Below are 24,270 nucleotides of genomic sequence, written 5' to 3'. Positions count from 1 at the left end.
CTATGTCTTCATCTCTTATCTCTTATTTCCCAACTCTTCTAAAAGCTCTAGAGACCCAACATAGCTCAATGGTGACCTATGAACCAGGCGGTCACGGTTAGATTGCCGGTCAGGGCACATACCCAGGTTGCAGGCTCGATATCCAGTTTAGGGTGTGCAAGAGGCAGCCGATCAATGATTCTCTCTCCTCATTGATTATTTTATCTCCTTCTCCCTTCCTCTATGAAATCAATAAAAAACATATTAAAAAAAAAAAAAAAAAAGGTCCAGAGGAAGAGTCAGGCCTGCTTATTTACCCTAAAGCCCTAACATGAGTGGACACTGATTCAGTTGCTCTATGGTCGATAGAAACATATAGTGTATGTGTTAGTGTGTCTTATTAGTCTTGAAAGCTTTCTGTGCCTATTTTCCTAACCTGAAAGAAATATAGATGAACTTTTGGCCTTTGTTTTAAGGCCTTAATCCCAGAGTGGTCCTCTTCTGCCATGGTCTACAATAAAATATGTGAGAGCTTGTTTCATAAAATCTCATTGAAAAGACTGAGTCAAAAAGGTAAGCTCCCTAACTAACCAATGCTACCTTCCCGTTTCTGACTTGGGATTTCACTTTGATGAAATTTGTATGAATCTTGACTAGAAAGAGAACCAGTTTTCTCCACGAATTTCCCTAGATAATTATTTCATAGATTATTAAGGGAATTTTACTATTACTTGGAACCATATTTTCAGAACAACAGTATTAAACCTCTAACATATCTTTCTTGACTTCTAATTAAAAGTTAAGTTTTATCAACATCTCTTTATCCAACAATTAGTGTAGGAATCGTCACTTTGGATGTTGACCAAGAATTAACACACTCCAATCAGGAATTCAGAACGTTTATTGCAAGAGCTGAATAATTGTAAATAACGTAGAACTGGCAAAGCAGTAACAAGGATAATTGTTTAGATATTTATTCTGTCAAAGTCATCAAACACCCCTCACAAACCGACAAAAATGTACTGCAATAAGCAATGCACCCCTACCCATTATTTTCCATTATACTGTGAAAAAATGTGAATTGCTATTTACAAAGTAATTTTATTTTTGGTAACAAATTAACTATCAGATTAGCAAACCTTTTTTTATTTTATTTTATTTTTTCACTTTTAAACTGATGTTGAACCGTGGCATTAAGATAACTTCCACTTCTTTCAATAAAGACAATTTGTTGCATGCTATTTATTTGTTTAAATCATCTGTCATGCCTTAACAAAAACCTCCTAAGAATGTTCAAATTTGGATTTGTTTGCACGTGCAACTGAGATCTTATTAACATTACTGGTAGTTGTCACTCTGTTGGTTTGACCTAAGTGACGAGATGCTGGTACCTGCCAGGCATTGACCAATTATGATAACAAACAGTTAAACAGCAATAATTAGAGATTTATCCCTTTATTTCCCCCAACTAGCCTACCTGGAGAATGTTCTGTTACATCATGAAGGCACAACACATTAAATATTTTGTGGCTATGGTCTAACACTTGTGTTACAACAACATTATTGTATATGAGGATCAACACAAACTCTGCCTTTTTCAACAAACTTGTAGACACACATTTGCCCAATTTAAACTATTTTCAAATAGTATTTTTTCTTTAATATATGCTAATTTTGATATATTAGTTTTTCATGAGTGACAAGTACAGGATATTATATAACTTTCTGAACAATAACTCTTTCACTTAATACTACTAATTAAGTGATTTGCTTTTGCCTACTTTGAAAATAAGAATGTAAAGAAAATAGGTTCTGAATTTCCAAGCTTTTACAGAAATCATTTTTTATATAAAGTTTTTACTTTTGAGCTTTATGTTATACAGAATCTCGGCATTATAAACTATCATAAAAGAAGCAAGATTCCAGAACCTTTTTCAAAAAGCAAGTGTTTGAGATCTTGGAACAATGTGTGTCAAGACAGACTACTAACGCAGAAACACCTCACTAAAAGAAACAACAAAATAATGACAGAGGCAAATTAAAAAAAAAAAAAAAAAAAAAGGAAAGAAGCAACTATAAAACACAGAATTATGCTATACATTTTTTAGGTGAACATTATAAGTACACAAAAGTTGTTAATAATAACTTGCTTCTATTTACAAATACTTTAACACTGACTTACAAGAGTCCACTAACGTTGTTAACAGCACAATAGGTTTAATGCTTATCTTTTTAAGTTTTGTTTGAAGTATAATGTCAAGTATAGCAGTCCCAGCACAAATCAATGACAAAAAGAGCACAATTCTCTAACTGGATATATTTGTCAGTCATTCTAATCCATGGAACTTTCTTACTCTCCAAATGCACATTCTATTGTTCATAGCAGCAGTCCAGGGTCAAAATAAAATGCAATGAAAGAAAAACAGAATATCTGCACAATGGAGAGATCTCTGGAGAGTTTAACCAATTCTAGTAAACAAGATCACATGGCTAATAGAACTATCTTCCCTCTTATGCTGTAAAACATTGTATCCTCCATGGTGCTAACGCAAAGTTATGAATATCCCTGCTACAAGGGGCATAGTTGTAGAGATCTATTGAATACATAAAGCTCTGACACACACAGTATTAGCATGTCTATTTAGATTAAAGTTATTAGGTCCCATACAGCCTTTTTTTTTAATTTTGTTTTTTTAGAGTTGGTGTTCCTTCGGACTCTCCATAGCACCTCCTGGTTGCTTATAAGACTTCAGATTGGCCAGAGGAATGTCTGTCATGTGGCTGCCATTGTTGAAATGGCCTTCATTGGAGCCAAACTGCTTCCGGTCGTTGAACTGGTTCCTGTTGCTGTCTTCTTTCCAGGCTCTGGTAAGGGTGTGCCCATTCACAAGCTTGTCCTTCTTGACCCATTCTTTCTGGGGTGCAAAAGTTGAGAGAGGAGATTTGGGGTGTTGATATGGACCTAAGCCAGGAGGCATCCAGCAATTATCAGAGTGACCCAAAACCAAGCACTCTTGAGTGCACATCTCTGTAGCTTCAGCTAATCCTCGGGGGCCCAGAGGCCCATCTGCAGAGGACAAGAGACAGAGAAAATAAGAGAAGAAAAGCGTTAGAATTTTTCATTTAAAATTATCGACTAGAGAAAAAGTGCATTAGCCATCTCATTTAAAGTTTCTTGTTACTGAGGGAAGAATTATCTTTTCTTCATTAAGCCTTTGTTTATATCCAGAAAAAAAAAAGCCAGAAACATAGGTAATAGACACATAGGTACACAGACAGATATGGGCAAACAGATACACCCATGTGTATGGTAAATGAGAACATGGGCCTCTTTTCATGCACCAATTTCCCCTTCCACTCTGTGGGAATATAGGGAAGGCCATCTTAAGTGGACTGTGAGACTTTGGGAATCTGGCCAGAAACTTGGTTTAAGAAAGGCCACAGAGAAACTGTGAGCCTGGATTTTAAACAACTAATGTTTTGATCTTACACAGTTTGCACACTGCATATACTCCTCCCCCTGCATTCCATGTGTTTCTCTGTTTTCTGTATGATATAAAACTTCGTCTTGGGAAAGTCTGGGTCTAGGTGGCAGCAAAACAATAGCACTGGTGGGCTGCCCAGATGTGACTGAGCAGGACAACTGCACTGGTGGCAGCAGGTGCTGCGGTGAACTTCACAGGTCAGCCATCCATGGTGCACACGTAAGTCCTAATATCCCCATGTCTTTCACAGCCAGTCTCCGGGTTATTTCTTTGGAATCTACAAACAATACTGTGAGGTTTTCTGGGACCTCAGCACTTTGCATAACACCTTGATATATGATTTCTGATCAAGTCTTTATGTGTCATATGCATTATTACAGATTTATCTCCTAATTCTTAACAAAAAGCTCATAGGTATGATAGATTATGAAAAATAGAAATTTTTATGTGCAATGTTGAAGAATATGTAAGTAGTACAACTCCATGAAAACAAAACAAAAAGGCACTACTTAAAATGTATTATTAAAAATACTCTAAATAAATAAATACTCTAAATGGCTATATATAATGTTTTTCCATGTGAATATTTGTTTTTATATATGAAATCACATGAAAATAATTTTGCAACAATTAAAAAATTCAATGATTATCTTAAAGAATACTTTCACTATAGTTATTGCTAAAGGCACACCTGGTCAATGAAAGCATTCTGAAATTCAAATAAATAAAGAAGCCATTTGATTCTGAAGCCAGAATTTGCTTCCTTCTGAGTTAACCTATTTTCAAGATTTGTAATGTACAAAGCTGTAGCTAAGTTGCAAATTGTATCACAAGGAGTCTAATATTCAGGGGCAAAAGTTATCATAGGTATTTCTCTTTAATTTATTCTTTTTTTTTTTCTAGCAGGCAATCTAGAACAGACATTTTGACTGTGATTTCAAAAGTAAACTCTTTTGTGATTGTGCAATGATATCAGCCCATTTAATGAATAACAACAGCCAGATAGTTAAGGAAAATGCTGGGTTTTTTTTTTTGTTGTTGTTGTTTTTTTCTCCCTTGATTAAACAGTCAAGTGATAATTGATAGCTTGGAAATTAGGAATTGATTTTACGAATGAGGTTAAGTGGATAGGTAAGAATGCCTGAGGCATAAAGCAATTTGAAAAGCAGAGTCATCAGAATAAAAATGTAGAAGAAAATGTAGACTACATACCGGCAAGGTTGCCTAATGAAGAATTAAAATAACTGAAGAATTGAAATGTAGATTTTTACTAAAACCCATGTTAGCACTACTACCGTTTTTTAAGTGCCCTATAATTGTAGGGGTTTTATTATATTATCATCTACTTGTTTTAATAATATTTAGTTCTTTCTTGCATGTTAAACAACACCTACTGAGTTAGGCAATAGTTCTTAGCAAATACCTGAGATCACAAAACACAGGGGACATCAGAATGGATACTGGATGTGAAAAAAAAAAGTGGCTAAAATGTACTTGCCTACACACTCAAATTTTAGTCATTTTTCAAATCTAAAATATGCTCTGTAGAACAATCTTTAAATTCCTTTCCATCTGACCGGTATCCCATTCCTTCAAAAGCAAACAGTTTTATTTTGTTTAAATACATGTTTATCACTTAAAACTATTTCTGTCATAAATCTCCAATGATTACTTACTTCCTGAGACATTTAACTGAAACTCTTCTATGACCTTTCTTTGACCTCTGAATTCTGCCCACATTTTAAAAGTTTGATCCAATTTCTCCCTTTTAGGTTTGCTTTTGTATGCTCAGTGACTCTATCCAACAGAGCTAACAGAGTTGCCCCAACCAATCCACCCTCCTCACATTAGGATCACAGGCTTAGAAGATGATTTTCACCTGGCCTGTTTTCATTTAATTACTTACTCTTTCAAGGGTCAACTTGTTTCCCACATACCACACAAGCTTCCAAACTCTACCAATTCGTGTCTCAACTGTACCTGGAGGATTTCCACAGATCTTCCCTCATTGATGAATAACAAATTTCCTATTTGAGCTCCCTCAGCTCTTAGCTTAATGACATTTCCTCTTTTGGGGAAGGGAAGTTCTGTACATTTACGAATACCTTTTTTATTTTTTTCTCTCCTGACTGGATTTAAAATCCATTAATGGAAAAAATATGATTTATCAGTCTTCTGATTCCTCATAGTCCTAAGGAATAATGATGGTCTATGAATAATGTCAATTAAAATCTTATGAGATTGAGAGTGTCCTGAAAAGTTATTACAGACATCGTCCCCTTAAAAGCAGACCTTATATAATTACTAGTGACCTGGTGCACGAAATTCATGCACATTAAAAGGGGATTAATTAGAGGAAATAATTTAATATTGCTATTTGCCCTTTCTCTATAATAGAAGTGTCAGATATGAAAGAAAATTAGTAAAGTGTATATGAAAACCTTCCTCCTGTCAGAGTCTGGGGCACACCACGGGACCCAGAGTCAAATTCCCCCCCACCCACATGCACTTCAAAATTGTGTGAGACCCAGATCTGGCCTTCCCCCTCCCTTGGGGTAGATCCAGACCCGGCCAGTCCCACCCTTGTCAAGCCCTGCAGGGTAGGGGGCATAGCTTCAGGTCCCTTGGCCCAGCGCCAGGATGGGGGGCATGGCCTGAGGTCGCCCAGCCCAGACTAGGGCAGAAGGCATGCCTTGAGGTCCTCCATCAAGCCCCACCAGGTGGGGGGCACAGCCTCAGGTCCCATGTCAGCCCCGATGGGTGGGGGCATGGCCTGAGTTCCCCCGTCAAGCCCAGCACTGGGGGTGCACCTTCAGGTCCCCCGTTAAGCCCCACTGGGTGGGGGGCATGGCCTGAGGTCCCCCATCAAGCCCAGCCAGGCAGGGGGGCGCAGTCTCAGGTGCCCTGGCCTGGTGCTGGGGTGGAGACCGGGGCCTGAGGTTCCCTGTCAAGTCATGCCGGGCAGGGGGTGCAGCCTGAGGTCCCCTGTCAAGCACTGCTGGGCGGGGGGTGCAGCCTGAGGTCCCCTGTCAGGCCCTGCCAGGTGGGGGAGGGCATAGCCTCAGGTCCCTGCCAATTGCTCCTTAAGGCTCCTTATAGGAACTTGGCCTCAGCTGTGGGTGCAGCCATCTTTGTGATGGAGTGATGGTCAATTAGCATATTCCCTCTTTATTAGATAGGATAATAAAGATGGTGATTTCACAAACATCAAACCAAAAGCTTCCTTAACAACAAAACTCTGCCTAGCAATACTTTGTGACAATTAATAAAATAATTATTTAACTTCTCTGTTAAATATATTTGCTTCTTTATAGACATCAATGGAGATAACGTAGTTAATCACCAATTTGATGTGTAACATATATTGAGGCCAAATCTTAATCTTTACTTTTCTAGAACCCTAATAAGTATTTATTTTCTTTTTTAAAACAAAATGTTCTGAAGGTGAAAAGATGGCGGCTGGCAGGACGGAGGTGAGGGAGGGGAAGTGAGTGAGTGAGGGGATGAAAGGAGAGTGTGTGGATGTGTGTGGTGTGTGTGTGAGTGAGTGAGTGAGGGAAAGTTAAATCTCGCAGGAGCAGCAGGGGCTGGCAGACAGGCTCTCCTTGACAAGGAGAGACTACGACTGCTGCGGGCACTCCCTGGATGGCAGGACTCCAGCACGGAGCCCACGCCATCTTGAAGGGGAGAATGGCCTTTTTTAGGAACTCAACAACACCACCAACCAGACAGGCCTTGGAACTGCCCCATGACCCAGCAGCCACTCCAGCCAAAATTCTGCTACCCCAGCTGCAGACCCGTGGACCCTGGGACCTCCACCTCCAAAGGTGCACCACTCGGCAGCAGTAAGTGTAACCTCCCCCTCCCCAGCGGCAGAACTCCGAATAGGCATGTATCCAGACCCCCAGGCAGCCAGGGCACTCCACTCCTTAGGCAGCACTTGGGTGCCGCTGAGAGCCCCCGAGGGTGTGATTCTGCACAGACAAGGGAGCGCGGCCCCGCAGCAGAAATTATGAATTCCCTCTTCCTGGATAACTGCCCACATTTACCCCAGCAGCTCAACGGCGGTGCCAGGACCCCTCAGAGTGTATCAGAATTCTGCGCCCAGCAAGCGCACCTCCACAGATGTGAAGTTCCAACAGGCAGGCTCCCTGAGCCCATCTACCCACAGGGTGCTAGTGGGAGCCACTGTGAGCTCTCCCTGGGAGCAATCTTGAACAAGTGAGGGCACACTTCCCCCCAGCAGTAGAAGTTTTGAATTCACTCATCCTGGATACCGGCCACAGGCACCTCAACTGCACGGCTACACTGCCAGGACCCTTCAGAGTCCTTCAGTGTACCTCGCTGGCAAACGTACCACAGGTGCTCCTGTGAGCCGCCACTGGGAGTAAGGGCCTATCCACCACAGGTGCAACAGCAAAAGCTGGGTCTTCCCACCTCAATACTGCAGAACTCTGGGCACCACAGCCACGCCTTTCCAGAGAGCAGGCCCCCTGAGCCCCATCACCCCAACAGATGGTCCCTGCTGGGCATGCGTAATTTCTATTAAGGGTGCAAGACAGAAAAAATTGGGACACTCCCCTCCATGGCGGCTGACTTCTAGACACTGCAGTTGTGCCTCTCAAGCTTGGAGGCCTACATCAAGAGAACCGAAATAGCTCAAATAGTGAGCTACACTAGATTAACAAGTCCAGGAGAACTGAGAGATTTCGCCAGTAGCACCATCCCCAAAAGAACCTGGGTAGCAAAGCAATTGGATCTACAATTAAAACATTACAGGAAAAGATGGGAAGACAAAAAAGCAATCTCCAAAGGAAAGACAAAGAGGAACTACCAGAAAGGGAGTTAAATGAATTTGAGGCTAGCAGCTTATCAGAGATAGAATTCAGAGTAATGGTTATAAGGATGTTTAAACGGCTGGATGACAAATACACACAACTCAATGACAAATACACACAACTCAATGAGAACTATAAGGAGCTGAATGAGAATGTCACCAACATGAAAAGAAACCAAGAGAAGATGAAGAACGACATAGCTGCAATAAAGAACACAATGGAAGGCCTAAACAGTAGACTAGAAGAGGCTGAGGACCGCATCAGCGAATTAGAAGACAAGATAGGAAAAAACACACAAACACAGCAGCAACTGGAAAGAAGACTTAAAAAGCAAGAGGAGAACCTAAGGGAGCTTTGGGACAACACAAAATGAAACAACATTCACTTAATAGGGATACCAGAAAGAGAGGAAGAGAAGCAAGGAATAGAAAACCTGTTTGAAGAAATAATGACAGAAAACTTCCCTGATATTGGCAAGAAAAAAACTATGCAAGTCCAAGAAGTACATAGAGTCCCAAACAAGTTGAACCACAAAAGACTGACACCAAGACACATCATAATTAGATTGGCGAACACCAATGACAAAGTAAGAATCTTAAAGGCTGCCAGAGAGAGACAGAAAGTTACTTACAATGGATCTCCTATTAGAATACCAACTGATTTCTCAACAGAAACACACCAGGCCAGAAGGGAATGGAATGAAATATAGAAAGTGATGCAAAGCAAGGGACTGAATCTAAGAATACTATACACAGCAAGGCTATCATTCAAAATTGAAGGTGGAATCAGGAGCTTCACAGACAAAAAAGGGCTAAGAGAGTTTATCACTACCAAGCCAGCAATGCAAGAAATGCTGAAGGGACTACTGTAAAAAGAAGAAAGAGAAAGGCAAGAAGAAACACAAACACTAAGGAAAAAATATGACAACAAACATGTACTTGTCAATAATAACATTAAACGTAAATGGATTAAATGCACCAATCAAAAGACATAGGGTAGCTGAATGGATAAGAAAACATGACCCACATTTTTGCTGTCTGCAAGAGACCCACCTCAGAACAAAGGATTCACACAGACTGAGAGTGAAGGGATGGAAAAACATTTTTCAGGCAAATGGAAATGAGAAAAAAGCTGGGGTTGCGATACTTATATCTGATAAAATAGACCTCAAAATAAAGGCCATAATAAGAGATAAGGAAGGCCACTACATAATACTAAAGGGAGCAATTCAACAAGAAGATATAACTCTGGTAAACATATATGCACCCAATGCAGGAGCACCCAAATACATAAAAAATCTCCTGGAAGATATCAAGGGAGAGATCGACAACAATAAAATCATAGTAAAAGACTTTAATACACCACTGACTTCACTGGATAAATCCTCTAGACAAAAAAATCAGCAAAGAAACAGCAATTCTAAATGACACACTAGATCAGATGGACCTAATTGACATCTTCAGAGCATTTCACCCCAAAGCCATGGAATATATGTTCTTCTCAAGTGCACATGGGACATTTTTAAAAACAGACCACATATTGGGTCACAAGCAAAGTCTCCCCAAATTCAAAAAGATTGAAATCATATCAAGTATTTTCTCAGACCACCATGGCATAATATTAGAAATAAACTACAATAAAAACATTCCAAAAAATTCAAACACTTGGAAGCTGAATACCATGCTACAAAACAGTGATTGGGTTATCAATGAGATCAAAGAAGAAATTAAAAACATCCTGGAGACTAATGCCAATAAAAACACAACATTGCAAATCCTATGGGACACAATGAAAGCAGTCCTTAGAGGGAAGTTTATAGCTCTACAGGCCTACCTCAAAAAAAAAAAAAAAAAAATGATAATAAATCATCTAACTCAACACCTCAAAGAATTAGAAAGAGAGCAACAAGAAAAGCCCACAGTGAGCAGAAGGAAGGAAATAATAAAGATCAGAGCAAAAATGAATGACATAGAGACCAAAAACAAAATCAAAAACAAACAAACAAAAAAAGATCAACAAAACCAAGAGCTGGTTCTTCAAAAGGAAAAACAAGATTGATGAACCTCTAGCCAGGCTCAACAAGAAGAAAAGAGAGAGGACCCAAATAAACAAAATCAGAAATGAAAGAGGTGAAATAACAACAGACTCCACAGAAATACAAAGAATTGTTAAAATATACTATGAACAACTCTATTCTAACAAACTAGACAACCTGGAAGAAATGGACACATTCCTAGAAAAATACAACCTTCCGAAACTTACTCAGGAAGATTATAAAAATCTCAATAGGCTGGTAACCATGGAAGAAATTGAAGCAGTCATCAAAAAGCTTCCAGCAAACAAAAGCCCGGGGCCAGATGGCTTCACAGGGGAGTTTTACCAAACATTCAGGGAAGAATTAAAACCTATCCTCCTCAGACTATTCCAGAAAATTCAAGAGAAAGGAACACTTCCAAGCTCCTTCTATGAAGCCAGCATCACTCTAATACCAAAACCTGATAAAGATAACACAATGACAGAGAATTACAGGCCAATATCCCTCATGAACATAGATGCCAAAATCCTCAACAAAATTCTAGCAAATCGAATCCAGCAATACATCAGAAAGATCATACACCATGACCAAGTAGGATTTATCCCAGGGATGCAAGGATGGTACAATATTCACAAATCAATAAACGTGATACATCACATAAACAAATTGAGAGATAAAAATCACATAGGCATATCAATTGATGCATAAAAAGCATTTGACAAAATCCGACACCCTTTCTTGATAAAAACTCTCAACAAGGTGGGAATAGAAAGATCATACCACAACATAATAAAAGCCATATATGACAAACTTACAGCCAACATCATACTCAATGGGCAAAAACTAAAACCATTTCCCCTAAGAACAGGAACAAGACAGGGATGCCCACTCTCACCACTCCTGTTCAACATAGTGCTGGAAGTACTAGCCATTGCAATCAGACAAGAAGAAGAAATAAAAGGCATCCAAATTGGAAAAGAAGAAGTAAAACTGTCCTTATTCACAGATGACATGATGGTGTACATAGAAAAACCTAAAGACTCCATCAAAAAATTATTAGACTTAATAAATGAATTTGGCATTGTAGCAGGATAAAAAATTAACACCAAGAAATCTATGGCATTTCTATACACCAATAACGAACTTACAGAAAGAGAGACTAAAAAAGCAAACCCATTTACCATCGCACCCAAAAAATTAAGATACCTAGGAATAAACTTAACTAAGGAGGTAAAAGACCTATACATGGATAACTACACAGCACTGAAAAAAGCGATAGAGGAAGACATAAACAGATGGAAGAACTTACCATGTTCATGGATTGGTAGAATCAACATCATCAAAATGTCATACTACCCAAAGCAATCTACAGATTCAGTGCAATCCCCATTAAAATACCAACGGCATATTTCACAAACCTAGAACGAACCTTCAAAAAATTAATCTGGAATGTAAAAAGACCCCAAATAGCTGCAGCAATCCTGAGAAAGAAGAACAAAGTAGGTGGGACCTCAATACCAGATTTCAAGCTGTATTACAAAGCTACTGTTCTCAAAACTGCCTGGTACTGGCACAGAAACAGACATATAGATCAATGGAATAGAATAGAGAACCCAGAAATTGACCCAAACCACTATGCCCAATTAATATTTGACAAAGGAGGCATGAACATACAATGGAGTCAAGACAGTCTCTTCAACAAATGGTGTTGGGAAAATTAGACAGATACATGCAAAAAAATGAAACTAGATCACCAACTTTCACCATACACAAAAATAAACTCAAAACGGATAAAGGACTTAAACATAAGATGGGAAACCATAAAAATACTAGAGGAATCCACAGGCAGAGGAATCTCAGACATATGTGGAAGGAACTTCTTCACTGATACTGCTCATAGGGCAATGGAAACTAAAGAGTAAATAAACAAACGGGACTACATCAAAATAAAAAGTTTTTGCACAGCAAAGGTGACCATCAATAAAACAACAAGAAAGCCCACTGCATGGGAGAATATATTTGTCAATTATATCAACAATAAGGGTTTACTCTCCAACATTTACAGAGAACTCATACAACTTAACAAAAAGAAGATAAACAGCCCAATCAAAAAATGGTCATCTGATCTAAACACTTTTCGAAGGAGGACAGAAGGAAGGCCAAGAGACATATGAAAACCTGCTCAAAGTCACTAATCCTCAGAGAGATGCAAATCAAAGCAACAATGCGGTACCATCTTACACCTGTCAGAATGGCTATCATCAACAAATCAACAAACGAAAAGTGTTGGCAAGGATACAGAGAAAAAGGAACTCTTTTGCACTGCTGGTGGGAATGCAGACTGATGCAGCCACTATGGAGAACAGAATGAAGTTTCCTCAAAAAACTAAAAATGGAACTCCCATTTGACCCAGTAATACCACTTCTAGGAATAGATCCCAAGAAACTAGAAACATGAATCAGAAAGGATATATGCACCCCTATGTTCATAGCAGCACAATTCACCATAGCTAAGATATTGAAACAGCCTAAATGCCCATCAGCAGATGAGTGGATTAAAAAATTGTGGTATATCTACACAATGGAATACTACGCCGCGGTAAAAAAGGAGTTCCTACCATTTGCAACAACATGGATGGAGATGGAGAGCATTATGCTAAGTGAAATAAGCCAGGGAGAGAAAGATAAATATCACATGATCTCACTCATTTGTGGAATATAATGAACGGCATAGACTGATGAACAAGAACAGATCCAGAGCCAAAACCGGTTTGGCTCAGTGGATAGAGCGTCGGCCTGCGAACTGAAGGGTCCCAGGTTCGATTCCGGTCAAGGGCATGTACCTTGGTTGTGGGCACATCCCCAGTAGGAGGTGTGCAGGAGGCAGCTGATCGATGTTTCTCTCTCATCGATGTTTCTAACTCTCTATCCCTCTCCCTTCCTCTCTGTAAAAAATCAATAAAATATATGAAAAAAAAAAAAAAAGAAAAAAAAGAACAGATCCAGAGACTGAGAAATGTCGATCAGCACCTCAAACCTCAGGGAAGGAGGGGGTCGGTGGAAGTAAGGGGAAAAGATCAACCAAGGGACTTGTGTGCATGCATATGAGCCTAATCAATGGACACAGACAACAGGGGGGTAGGGCATGAATGGGGGGAGGGTGGTAATGGGGGAATAAGGACACATATGTAAAAAAAATAAATAAATAAATAACAAAAATAATAGAGAACCCCAAGAATGCCTGAGAACATCTTTCCTGCCATGCTAGCAGTCATCAGCTGTTCGGTAATATTTCCTGTTGAAAATAGGGAAGTATTTTGGACTTATGTTCCTGACCCTTCATGGGTAAGAGCCCTTATGTGAGCTGATCCCAGGCCTAATGTAGTCACCAATAATACCAAACACCTTGGTCATCCAGGAGAACCATGGATGGGGCAAGGAAGTATAATTACACAGGGGTCGCCACCCAGCTTCCCCTTTGTATGACACAAAATCAAACCACTGCTCCTGTGTGTGTAAAATTAAAGAGAGGTTTCTGGCTTGCATGGACACCAAAGGAAGGGACTATTACTACTTGCTCCTGGGAGAGGTGCAGAAAATGTAACTAAGACCTTGTCTATACAAAAAGAAATTGACAGCCAGTTTGAAATGGAATTGCCATGGCCTAGAGCAAAGAATATCCTTACATGATATTATTCTACATTGTCATTATAATTTTTCCCAGATTTGTATTACCCCCATTACCTATAACAGTACCTCGCACCCTTGGGAATCAATAAAAAATCATCTTTTTGGTGCTTGGAGACAAAGGTAACACATCTCTTGATATTTTAGAATTGCAATAGTATAATGTACAATTATCCCAAACAAACTTACAAACTAATTATTTGAATGTCTGGCAGCAATTTAAAAAGGACATGAAAGGATTTAATCCCTTCCACTGTGTAGAGGGCCCCCTGGGAAGGAACCTGAGCATTCTACATTGGCCCTTCTTGCCCTTTTGGCCAAGAGGAACCCTCTTCTCACAATCCAATTGCCCACAGCTGTTGCCTGAGCTTTCTGTTCATGCCGAGGTTGAAGCCTCGTGGTGGCTGGTACCATGGATCTGTCTCTCGCCCAGTGGGGTGAGCTGGGCCCTCCCTGGAGAAGAAACCTGGGTTCCCCAAGATATGTGACCAGTGCTGGGGCCCCGCCAGCAGGCGAGGGGATCCCAAGGCAGGTGCTGGGCGTGGAGGCCACGGGGACATAGGCTACCAAGGAGACAGAACTGAACCTCACATCACCCTGCTTGGCCCTGGAGGATGACTGGTTAGCCCAAGACGGGTAAGATTCCTCAGGGAAGGAACAACCTAAGACAGGCACAGTTGCAGAGGGGCCATCAGGTGAGAACTTGGGGGTCAACAGATATGGGGCACAGACCCTCACCCCCCCAACTTTGCAGGGACCTGAACCCTCACTCCATCTGAAGGAGGTCTCCCGCCCCCAAGGCTGCTTCGCTTCCCATGCCCAGCTCAAATCGGGACCCAGGCAACAGACAGAGACTTGGCCGACAGCAGCTGCTCTCTCATTGCAACAAGACTTGTTTGAGTTGTCTTGTACCCATGGTGGGGAAGTGGGTTTTCGATATCTAAATCCAGCCTAGCACCAGGAATGCTCAGGGCCTACTCAAGAAGGCAAATAATCCTTTCAACTAATATTTACAGGGCAAAATAAGATTGTTGTTGGAGTATTAAATTTGACAGTAAAATAGTAGTTAAGTTCTCAGAATAATTTAAATTGGCTAATTGAAATAAGTGAATATTCTAGAAAAATTAATGGTACTGGACAAAAAGCTGTTCCTAAAGTGTTAACTAAAATTTTTATTGGTAGTTCATCTCATGGTAAAATTGTATAACCTGTAATGAACCTAAAGCAGTCATATTTTAGAGTAAAAAATTAAAATTTAAAAGCTATCAAGACTACATTATAAAATTTCCAAAAGCCTCCTAATATTTAAATCAAAAAAGGGGGGATAGTAGAAGAATATCATGTAAGGAAAAATATCCTGTAAGTAAATTACATCTAGAAAATTTTTACTTTAGAAAATTAACTTTCATTTGAAATGCTAACAGCAAGACACCCATGAAAAACACACATGGTGTCTAAACAAGCCAAAGGAAAATGGTTTGGGCAAAAAATGAAAAAGGATCCCAAGTCAAATTTATAGAACGGATTCCTTTATTAACTTTTGGTTGAGAATATGTTTGTATATTTTCATAAAACAACTCCAAGACCATGTGGATTCCTGCAACAGAGAGGAATTGACAGGACTGCTCCAGCCATGAAGACAGAAGAGAAACAGTCCAGAGATGAAAGATGCTGACGACGCCTTGCCATACTAGCAGTCAGCAGAGGGGGTCGGACCTGCATTACCACCATTTGTTCACCATCCAGAACTGAAATATCATTGCTGACATGTACACATAAGGAACTGTTCGACATTGAAATTTGGACTCAAAAGAACTGTTGGCCCAGAAAGAAACTCACTACAGACTGACTCATTTGCCTCTCAGCATAACCATTATTGCTTGTCTCATTTTCGGTTCTTATAAGTGTATTTCTAGTATCACATGATCTCACTCATGTAGGGGAAATAATGACCAACATAAACTGATGAACAAAAACAGACCCGGAGACAAGGCAGCATTGATTAGACTGTCAAACCTCAGAGGGAAGTTAGGGGAGGTTGGGGGTAAGGGGGAGAGATCAACCAAAGGACTTGTATGCATGCATATAAGCCTAACCAGTGGTCATGGACAGCAAGGGGGTGGGGGCATGCGTGAGGAGGGGTTTGGGATGCGAATGGGCGGGGGGGGGGTTGAGGACAAATATGTGATACTTTAATCAATAAAGAAATTAAAAAAGTATTTATTTTCTTGTTAATATCTCTAAAGGGAGGAAAAATAACTTTTCAGCTGATAGAATCTAATTTTAACCGAGTTCATAAAAAAAGATAGGATAGATAATATACAAAGTTATTTTTAATATAGCCTTATCTAACATGCATTGCCATTGCCCTCTTATTAAATTAAGAAATATTACCCAAGGATTGAGAATAATGTTTGTACCCTTGTAAGAACATGTGGACCCTAAGTTTTCAGCACTGAGTACACAATTTAACAAAGTGTGCATGTTTTTATCTTTTATTTTTAGAATCGGTAACTTTTATTTATTCTATGAATATTTACTGAGCATGTACTATATCTGACACTGTGACAAGCATCAAATATATAACAGTGAACAAAACAGATGTCAACAATATCCTCATGGAGCTTTAGGGCTATCCTGGGGAAAAAATAATTTCTTTAAAAGTAGTGAACTGAAAGGGGAGAAAAAGGTGTCATTGGGAAGGAATGGGAAGCAGTTAACAGATTTAGGGAGGCATGTCCCTATGCCAGGTAACAGATGGTCTTTGTCTGTTCCAAGCGATTTCATGTCTACTGTTTTCTAAAAGTTCTTATAGATAATTGACAATTTAAAACATGTATGGTTAAAATTTCTGTGTACTATTCAAAATCATTGACTTGCAAAAATTGAGCTTCTGTCCATTAAATAATATCAATTGCTCTGTGAAAATTGAAATTATTATGATTCATTTATGTAAATACTAGAGGCCCGGTGCACGAAATTCGTGCAGGAGGGGAGTGTCCCTCACCCCAGCCTGCACCCTCTCCAATCTGGGACTCCTCAAGGGATGTCTGACTGCCCGTTTAGGCCCCATCCAGGCGGGGATTGGGCCTAAATGGGCAGTTGGACATCATTCTCACAATCCAGGACTGCTGGCTCCCTACGGCCCGCCTACCTGCCTACCTGATTGCTCCTAACCGCTTCTGAATTGCCAGCCTGATTACCCCAACCACCTCCCTGCCAGCCTGATTGATTCCTAAGTGTTCCCCTGCCAGCCCGATTGGCCCTAACTGCCCTCCCTTGCCCGCCTGGTTGCCCCTAACTGTTCTACTGTGCAGGCCTGTTCACCCACAAGTGCCTTCCCCTGCTGGCTCGGTCACCCCTAACTGCTGTCCCTTGCCAGTCTGGTTGCCCCTAACTGCCCTACCCTGCCAGCTTGGTCACCCCCAATGGCCCTCCGCTGCAGGCCTGGTCACCCCTAACTGTCCTTCCATGCAGGCATGGTTGCCACCAACTGCCATCCCCTGCTGGCCTGGTCACCCTTAACTTCCATCCCTTGACAACCTGGTCGCCCCTAACTGCCCTCCCCTGCCCACCAGGTCACCCCTAACTGCCCTCACCTTCCTGCCTTTTCCCCCCCAACTGCCCTCACCTGCAGGCCTGCACCCCCAACTGCACTCCCCTGCAGGCCTGGTCACCCCCAACTGCCCTCCCCTGCTGGCCTGATAGTCCCCAAGTGCCCTCCCCTGCAGGCCTGGTCACCCCTAACTGCCCTCCCCAGCTGGCCTGGTCATCCCCAACTGCCCTCTCCTGCTGGACCGGTTGCCCCCTAATGGCCTTCTCTTGCAGGCCTGGTCACCCCTAACTGCCCTCACCTCTGGTCTGATCACCCCCAACTGCCCTCCCCTGCAGGCCTGGTCACCCCTAACTGCCCTCCCCTGCTGGCCTGGTAGTCCCACACTGCCCTCTCCTGCAGGCCTGATCCCCCACAACTGCCCTCCCCTGCTGTTCATCTTGTGGTGGCCATCTTATTTCTACATGGGAGCAGCTATCTTTGACCTCATGGGGGCGGCCATCTTGTTTGTTGGAGTGATGGTAAATTTACATATCACCTCTTTATTATATAGGACATTTGGGTACTTTTGATAAAGTCTATAAATAAGTTTCTAAAACTTTGGTAGATTCTTAAGTAAGTCTTTTAGGTACCCGATGTTGTATAAGATTTAAATGTCCATCAAAAGGCAGGACAGGACACAATGACACTCAGAGGAAAGCCAGAAGTCTTTAGAGTTCCAGAGGAGGAAAGGACCCCAGGCCGTGCTACACAGGGGGTTGTACCAGCAAGAGCATAACAGCAAGGTGGAATTGTAGGGGCAGCTTCTGTATGACAAGTAGGTTGGGTTAGCTAGGTTCCTAGGGCTCTCTGTGAATTGACTAATTTTAGTAATTTCTCAGACTACTGGGCATAAGCGCTGTCCCAAGTCATCTGGTACCTGACCTCTGGACAATCATGGTGGGTGCATAGTGACCTAGGAGTTTGAGAGCTATGGACAGGAGTTGGTGAGGTATGGACTTACTCAAGTAAGAAAACTGACCAAACTCTTGCCAGGGCCTCAGACCTGGGACAACAGTGTATCTTTTTAAAAAGTTTTAAAAAATTAAAAAAAAAATCAATAAGCTAATTGGTTATGTCCTTGAAAATGTGAGTTGTATTATTGAAAAATATACTCTGCATTATGCTTTGGTAAATTTTTATTTTGGGACATAACATTAAACAGAGAAAAGTTTCATTTTTTTTTTTTTTTAATTTGGGCCTACATATCACTCCTAGTAGTTGCATGATATTAAAATTTAAAATAATGAGTTTTATTTAGGGAAATAATAATAGTTGCAAGTTGTCTTCTATAACATCTGTTTGTGAATTAGTAAAAAGAAAAAATATTTTTTGGTGATGAATTGTTAAAAAGAGCTTAGTCATTCCACTGGTTCCCTTAAACAGTCCCTGTCCTTTAAAAGTTTATAGTCTGAAGCATGCTAAACATTGAATAGTTTCCAATTTTTTTCTCTCATTATTAGAACCAATAAGTGAAATTTTTAGGCCTTTCTTAAAGGAGAAAAATATTATTTAAAAAGCATTGATATTGAGGTCTGGCTAGTGTTTCTGAGTGGTTAGAGCATCAGCCCGCTGGCCAAAGGGTTTCAGGTTCAATCCTTAGCCCCAGTGGTGGCATGTGTGGAGGCAAACAATCTATGTGTCTCTCTCACATCAATGTGTCTCTCTCTCTTTCCCTCTCCTTCCTCCCTTTGCTCTATCTGAAAACCAATGGAAAAAATATCCTTGGGTGAGGATTTAAAAAGAAAAGCATTGATATTGAATATTGTCAATTTCCAAAATATGATTAAAATAATCTATGATTTCCCATAAAATACATAGAACTTAAAATATCTGGAAACTTTGACTAATACTGCAAAATGTATATCAATACACTATTTTTTATCTTTAGCATATAATTATTTTTAATGTTCTCATTATAAGTAATGATATTGATAAATAACTATATTTATTTTCCATTTGTACATTCTCTCAATAAATATTTATTGAATATCTAATATGCTTCACAAGTATCAGAGACTGTGCTAGATTCTTAATAATTATCTTGAGACCTTAAGCATGTGAGAATGCTCATGTGTGTGCTTTTCCTATTTCTCCATTTTTTTTCATATATTTTGTAATGTCCTATTTGTTCTACACCATACAATATCTATTTAGAATCCAGATCAGGATGCCAAGCTGCTTACCAATAATTTTAGCATTACATCAATTTGTTTTCTTTCTCTTAAAAGTAATTGATACCCCATCATGTTTTCTTTTTAACACTAAAATATTTAATGATTCTTTTTTCTAAACCTAAATTACTTTTCCCCTTTCACAATCTGCAATCCATGAGTTTGGTTATCATTGCTGATTTCTGAATGTATAAAGATACAAGTACTGATAAAATTGTACAAGCCATCTGTCTCTGCATTAAAATGTTGACAGCAAAAACAAAAGCACATTAAAAAAGCTTCTTGAGAGTTGTCTCAGTTAATATTTATATCAAGTTTCAATGTAGTTCCCTCTCCATCTTTACACAACTCACCTTCTCACTCAAAACCAAACAGAAAACTTTTCCTATGGTTTAGGCAACAGCTGTCAGAGAGCTGTTTGAACTGCTAATTTTTAAAGATGCAGGTTTAACATGTGAAACAATCCAAGTTAATGGATCTCCAGCTATACTTAAATGGTAGGACACTTGAGTGATCCTTGATCTCATTTTATTACACCCGCAAGCAGAACTGTTACTTCATTGATTAACTCACTACTGTAATTACAAGTAGCTTCTGGCCTGTTGACCACCTGCTTTTCAACCTGATGACTTGAAACCCTTTAATTCCAAAGCTAGAAACGGATACTTTAAAAGAAAAAAATATGAGGCCTTCCAATTCATGGTTAGGTTTCATACTATATTAAGGGGTGGTGGCCTTTCATATGAATGAATTTTCCTTAGAATTTTTATTGTTGGGTAAAATAAGACTAAACAGGCTGCCAAACTTGAATTATAATATATGTCATTTTTTATAACATCTTAGATCAAACTTATCACATCTCAAGTTTTCATTTTGTTCAATTTTTATTATAAAAATATACCTCTTGCATGCAAAACATAACTGATTGTCATATTATAATGGCCCTTTGATGATAACATAAAGCACTACTTTTATGCAAAATTTGTTCTTACGTTCCAATTTTGCTGTATTTTCCCAAGATATTACCTTAGCATAAGTATAGTGTGCAAAGAAGTTGTGCATCACTAAACACTTTAAATTGAAAGATACATTCACTGATTTAGATTCATTGAAGCAGTTTCCCTGCTATTTAGGCACAGTGATAAAATGTCTTTTAAAATGTAGGCCTTTATTCTATAATTTTGTTTTGCAATTGCTGTTCTTAATATATCAAAAAATTCATATTTGTTCCTTTAGTCAACCTTCCTGTAATAAAATTGTAGGGAAACAAATATTCTCAAGCACTACATTTTAAGTTTACTTTAATATCTCTAGGAGAGCAATACAAAATATACAGTATATTTCGTATTTTACTAGCTCATTTTCATCCTTAGTTTATTGTTACTCAGTTGCTATTACAAATCAAATCAATTCATTTGTTTCCAGTCTAAATATGTAAAATTTAATTTCAAATATGAGTTGGCATGATAAACAGAGGATATTGGTAAGCATTGCCCACATTTGCTTTTGATACTTCATTTCTATTCAGATCACATTATACTATACCCAATCCACACTTTTAAATCAATGTTACATGGGCATAAATATTAGTTATCATTCTGCTCTTATTATATGTACTGAAAAAGTATGTAAATTTTAGTGCCATTGTCACTCAGATTTTTATATGAAATAATAAAGCGTAATTATGTGAACATGCTAAATTTAAAAATTAGGTCTGGCAAATTTTAGTATCCTTATGGATAAAAATTTTTTTCCATTTATAATTCCATAATTTTAATTTGATCATATATTAGGTTCAAGAGATTTTTGCATAAAATATTTAAAATCAGAACCAACCCAGAAATCTCAAGTCACATAATCATCATAGCTACCTCAAACAGAAAAGTATATTCAAACAAATTAGCATGGACTTTATGAAAGTAATTTTAGATTCCCTGGCTCTTAGACTCTCATCTAGAAATTGAAAGTAAAAGACTAGATTTTGATGCATGACCCCTACCATCCTCTTATTTTTTAACTAAACATATCTGTGGTTTTTTCTGAGATAATATAACTTTTGAATGTTATATTAGTTTTATTAAGTCAGGAAAAAGCAAGTATAAAGCAACTGTTCCTGTAGATTATACTATTACTTAGGTCACAATTAGGTTTGGAATGAGAAACTATATTTAGACCAAGATTTATATTTCTAAATCTAAGTAAACACCTAATAGTTTAATCAGGGCTTTACCTTCCAGCTCATATCTAAATACAACATTGTGAATGCATCTGCAGTCACCTTGAGAAACGAATGCAAAAAAACGACACCAGCAGGATTTGACAAAACCTTGGTTAACAAGTAAACAAGGATTAAATGTTTTGCACGTTCCTCATACAGATTTCTGTCCTTGGTCACGGATGAAAAGTCAACATTTGCAGATGGACGCAGTCCAAATACAATAACACGTGCCCAGGCCAAGCAGCAGATTCTCTGCCGAGCAGGATATTGCTATTTGGACAGACGTTATAGCTCACAAGAAATGAAGAGCACTTCCATATAAATCTTTCCCTTTATTCTGCATGACATGAATATCAGCTGCGTTTTTCTCATCTGCTAAAGCTAACTGCCGAAAGGAAAATGATTTTTGATAACTGTATTTATTCAGCATTAGTATTTGACCTTGCAATCAATTGAATGGCAATGGTCCAAGGAGATAGGCTTTCATTGATTATTTAAATTTACTTTCAGATTTTGACCAAATTACTTGATGTGAACTCCTTATTTGCATTTTTGAACATCATATATACTTTCTTTTATGGATTACCATTTCTTTTAAGCATATTTGAGATCTTCCATATAAAAACTTTTTTATAGACTGCCATTTCCTGAATTATTCTCCATTTCTTGAAATTTGCATTATTTCTCAAAAAAAAAAATAAAAATTTGATGCACAAGTTTTAAGGAGCAAATCTAAGGTGTTAAGGAATGCAGTATTCTTTGCAAATTATTTTCAGGCTTAGATTCAAGTTAAAAATGAAGTGACATATAATCATTTGTCCTCTTTAACTCACAGTTTCTCATCTGAGTCCAGGCCAATAGTACACAATATTGTGAAGTTTTTTGCCTTTATACAATATTTACTGTTTCCCATATTTCAGGTATATTTAATTAGAGTAAGAGAAAAAATAAACTGGTGAATTTTTATTTGCCCAGTGTTCTCTGATCATTTTCACCTGGGAAACTTATAACCACAGCCTTATTCCTCTCCTAATCTCTGGGCTAGAGATTCTATTTCTCAACGTCTTCAGAGGGCATAGAGATTGTTCCTAGGTGATTAAAACATTGGAAAAGTTGGAGAAAATACTTCACTTATCCCCCAAATTAATTATTTAAAGATTTAATAATTTATATATTCTAAAAGTTGTCTGAAGGATTGTTTTAAAAGAAATAAAATATTGCCCTGGACGGGTGGCTCAGTTATTTGGAGTGTCATCCCATGCACCAAAACGCTATAGGTTTATTCCTGCTCAGGGCGAGTATAGGAGGTAACGATAGATGTTTCTCTCTCACATCCATGTTTCTCTCTCTCTCTCAAAACTCAATGGAACATATTCTCTGGTGAGGATTTAAAAAAAAAAAAAGATTACTGATTACTGTGTGGGACTAACATAATCAACATAATCATATGTATCCTTGAAAAGCAAGGAGTTTCCTCCAGCTGGTAGCAGGAGGGAGCTCAAATTCCAAGCACAAAAAGATTCTGTGAGCTGTTGCTGACTTTGAAGATGGAAAGGATCTGAGAGCAACCTTTAATTCCTAAGAGCAACTGCTGCTGGGCAGCCAGCATGACAACCGGGATCTCAGTCCCACAACCACAAGGAACTGAACTTTACCAAAAGCCTGAACAAACTGGAGAATGGGTTCTTCCTCAGTCTTCAGAGAAGATGCTTAGCTGATACTCTGAGAAACTCTAAGGTTTTGGATTTCTGAGGTAATAGATCTGTACAGGAACTCAGGGATGCAATAAGGTTCCAACAGCAAAGGCATCTGAGCAATGTTAGACTATATGTTTAACCCTCTGTGACTATTTAACTCTGTCACTTCAGGCTTGGCTGACTGACTACGCAGAAGACTGAAATGCCCCCCAAAGATAAATGTCATGTCCCCAGGAAGGAGGTTAATGAATGTATAGAGTGTGATACCTGCCTAATATTATCTGTTAACTTAGGAAAGCATTGTTCTTTCTGGTGGTCTGTGTGACTACCCACCATATGCTTTTACTGTTAACCCTCTGTGAAAAGGGATACTGTCCTTGGAGGAGTGTGGATTCTTCCCAGCTGGCCACCACTGGAAGCAGCCACTTTGCCCATGTAAGTTTCTCCTATTGAAGCTCTTATGGATTTGAATAAGGTTGCATGTCAGTTCTTTGGAATCGATCCTGAATTTAGACTTTGGGGCTTTCCCCCAACAGAAGGGAAATGAGATGACACATATTTGTTG

At 39.1% G+C, this 24,270-nt stretch overlaps 1 protein-coding gene across 10 annotated transcripts in view; it reads right to left on the bottom strand.

Moving 5' to 3' along the window:
* Window positions 1–869: 869 nt before the first annotated feature.
* The window catches only part of PCDH9 (protocadherin 9), a 961,765-nt gene continuing 938,364 nt past the window's right edge, over window positions 870–24,270 (bottom strand). For 9 of the 10 annotated variants that reach the window (XM_080662378.1, XM_080662369.1, XM_080662373.1 and 6 more), the window contains one exon: window positions 870–3,046. In XM_080662378.1, the coding sequence (XP_080518504.1) occupies window positions 2,673–3,046 (374 nt within the window). In that variant the 3' untranslated portion in view covers window positions 870–2,672. The remainder of the gene's footprint in view (window positions 3,047–24,270) is intronic. The other variant, XM_080662370.1, reaches the window with a different exon arrangement.

This window comes from Plecotus auritus (genome assembly GCF_963455305.1).
Source record: "Plecotus auritus genome assembly, chromosome: 3".
In the NCBI taxonomy this organism is placed as follows: domain Eukaryota; kingdom Metazoa; phylum Chordata; class Mammalia; order Chiroptera; family Vespertilionidae; genus Plecotus; species Plecotus auritus.
This window is presented reverse-complemented; position numbering and strand designations above follow the sequence as displayed.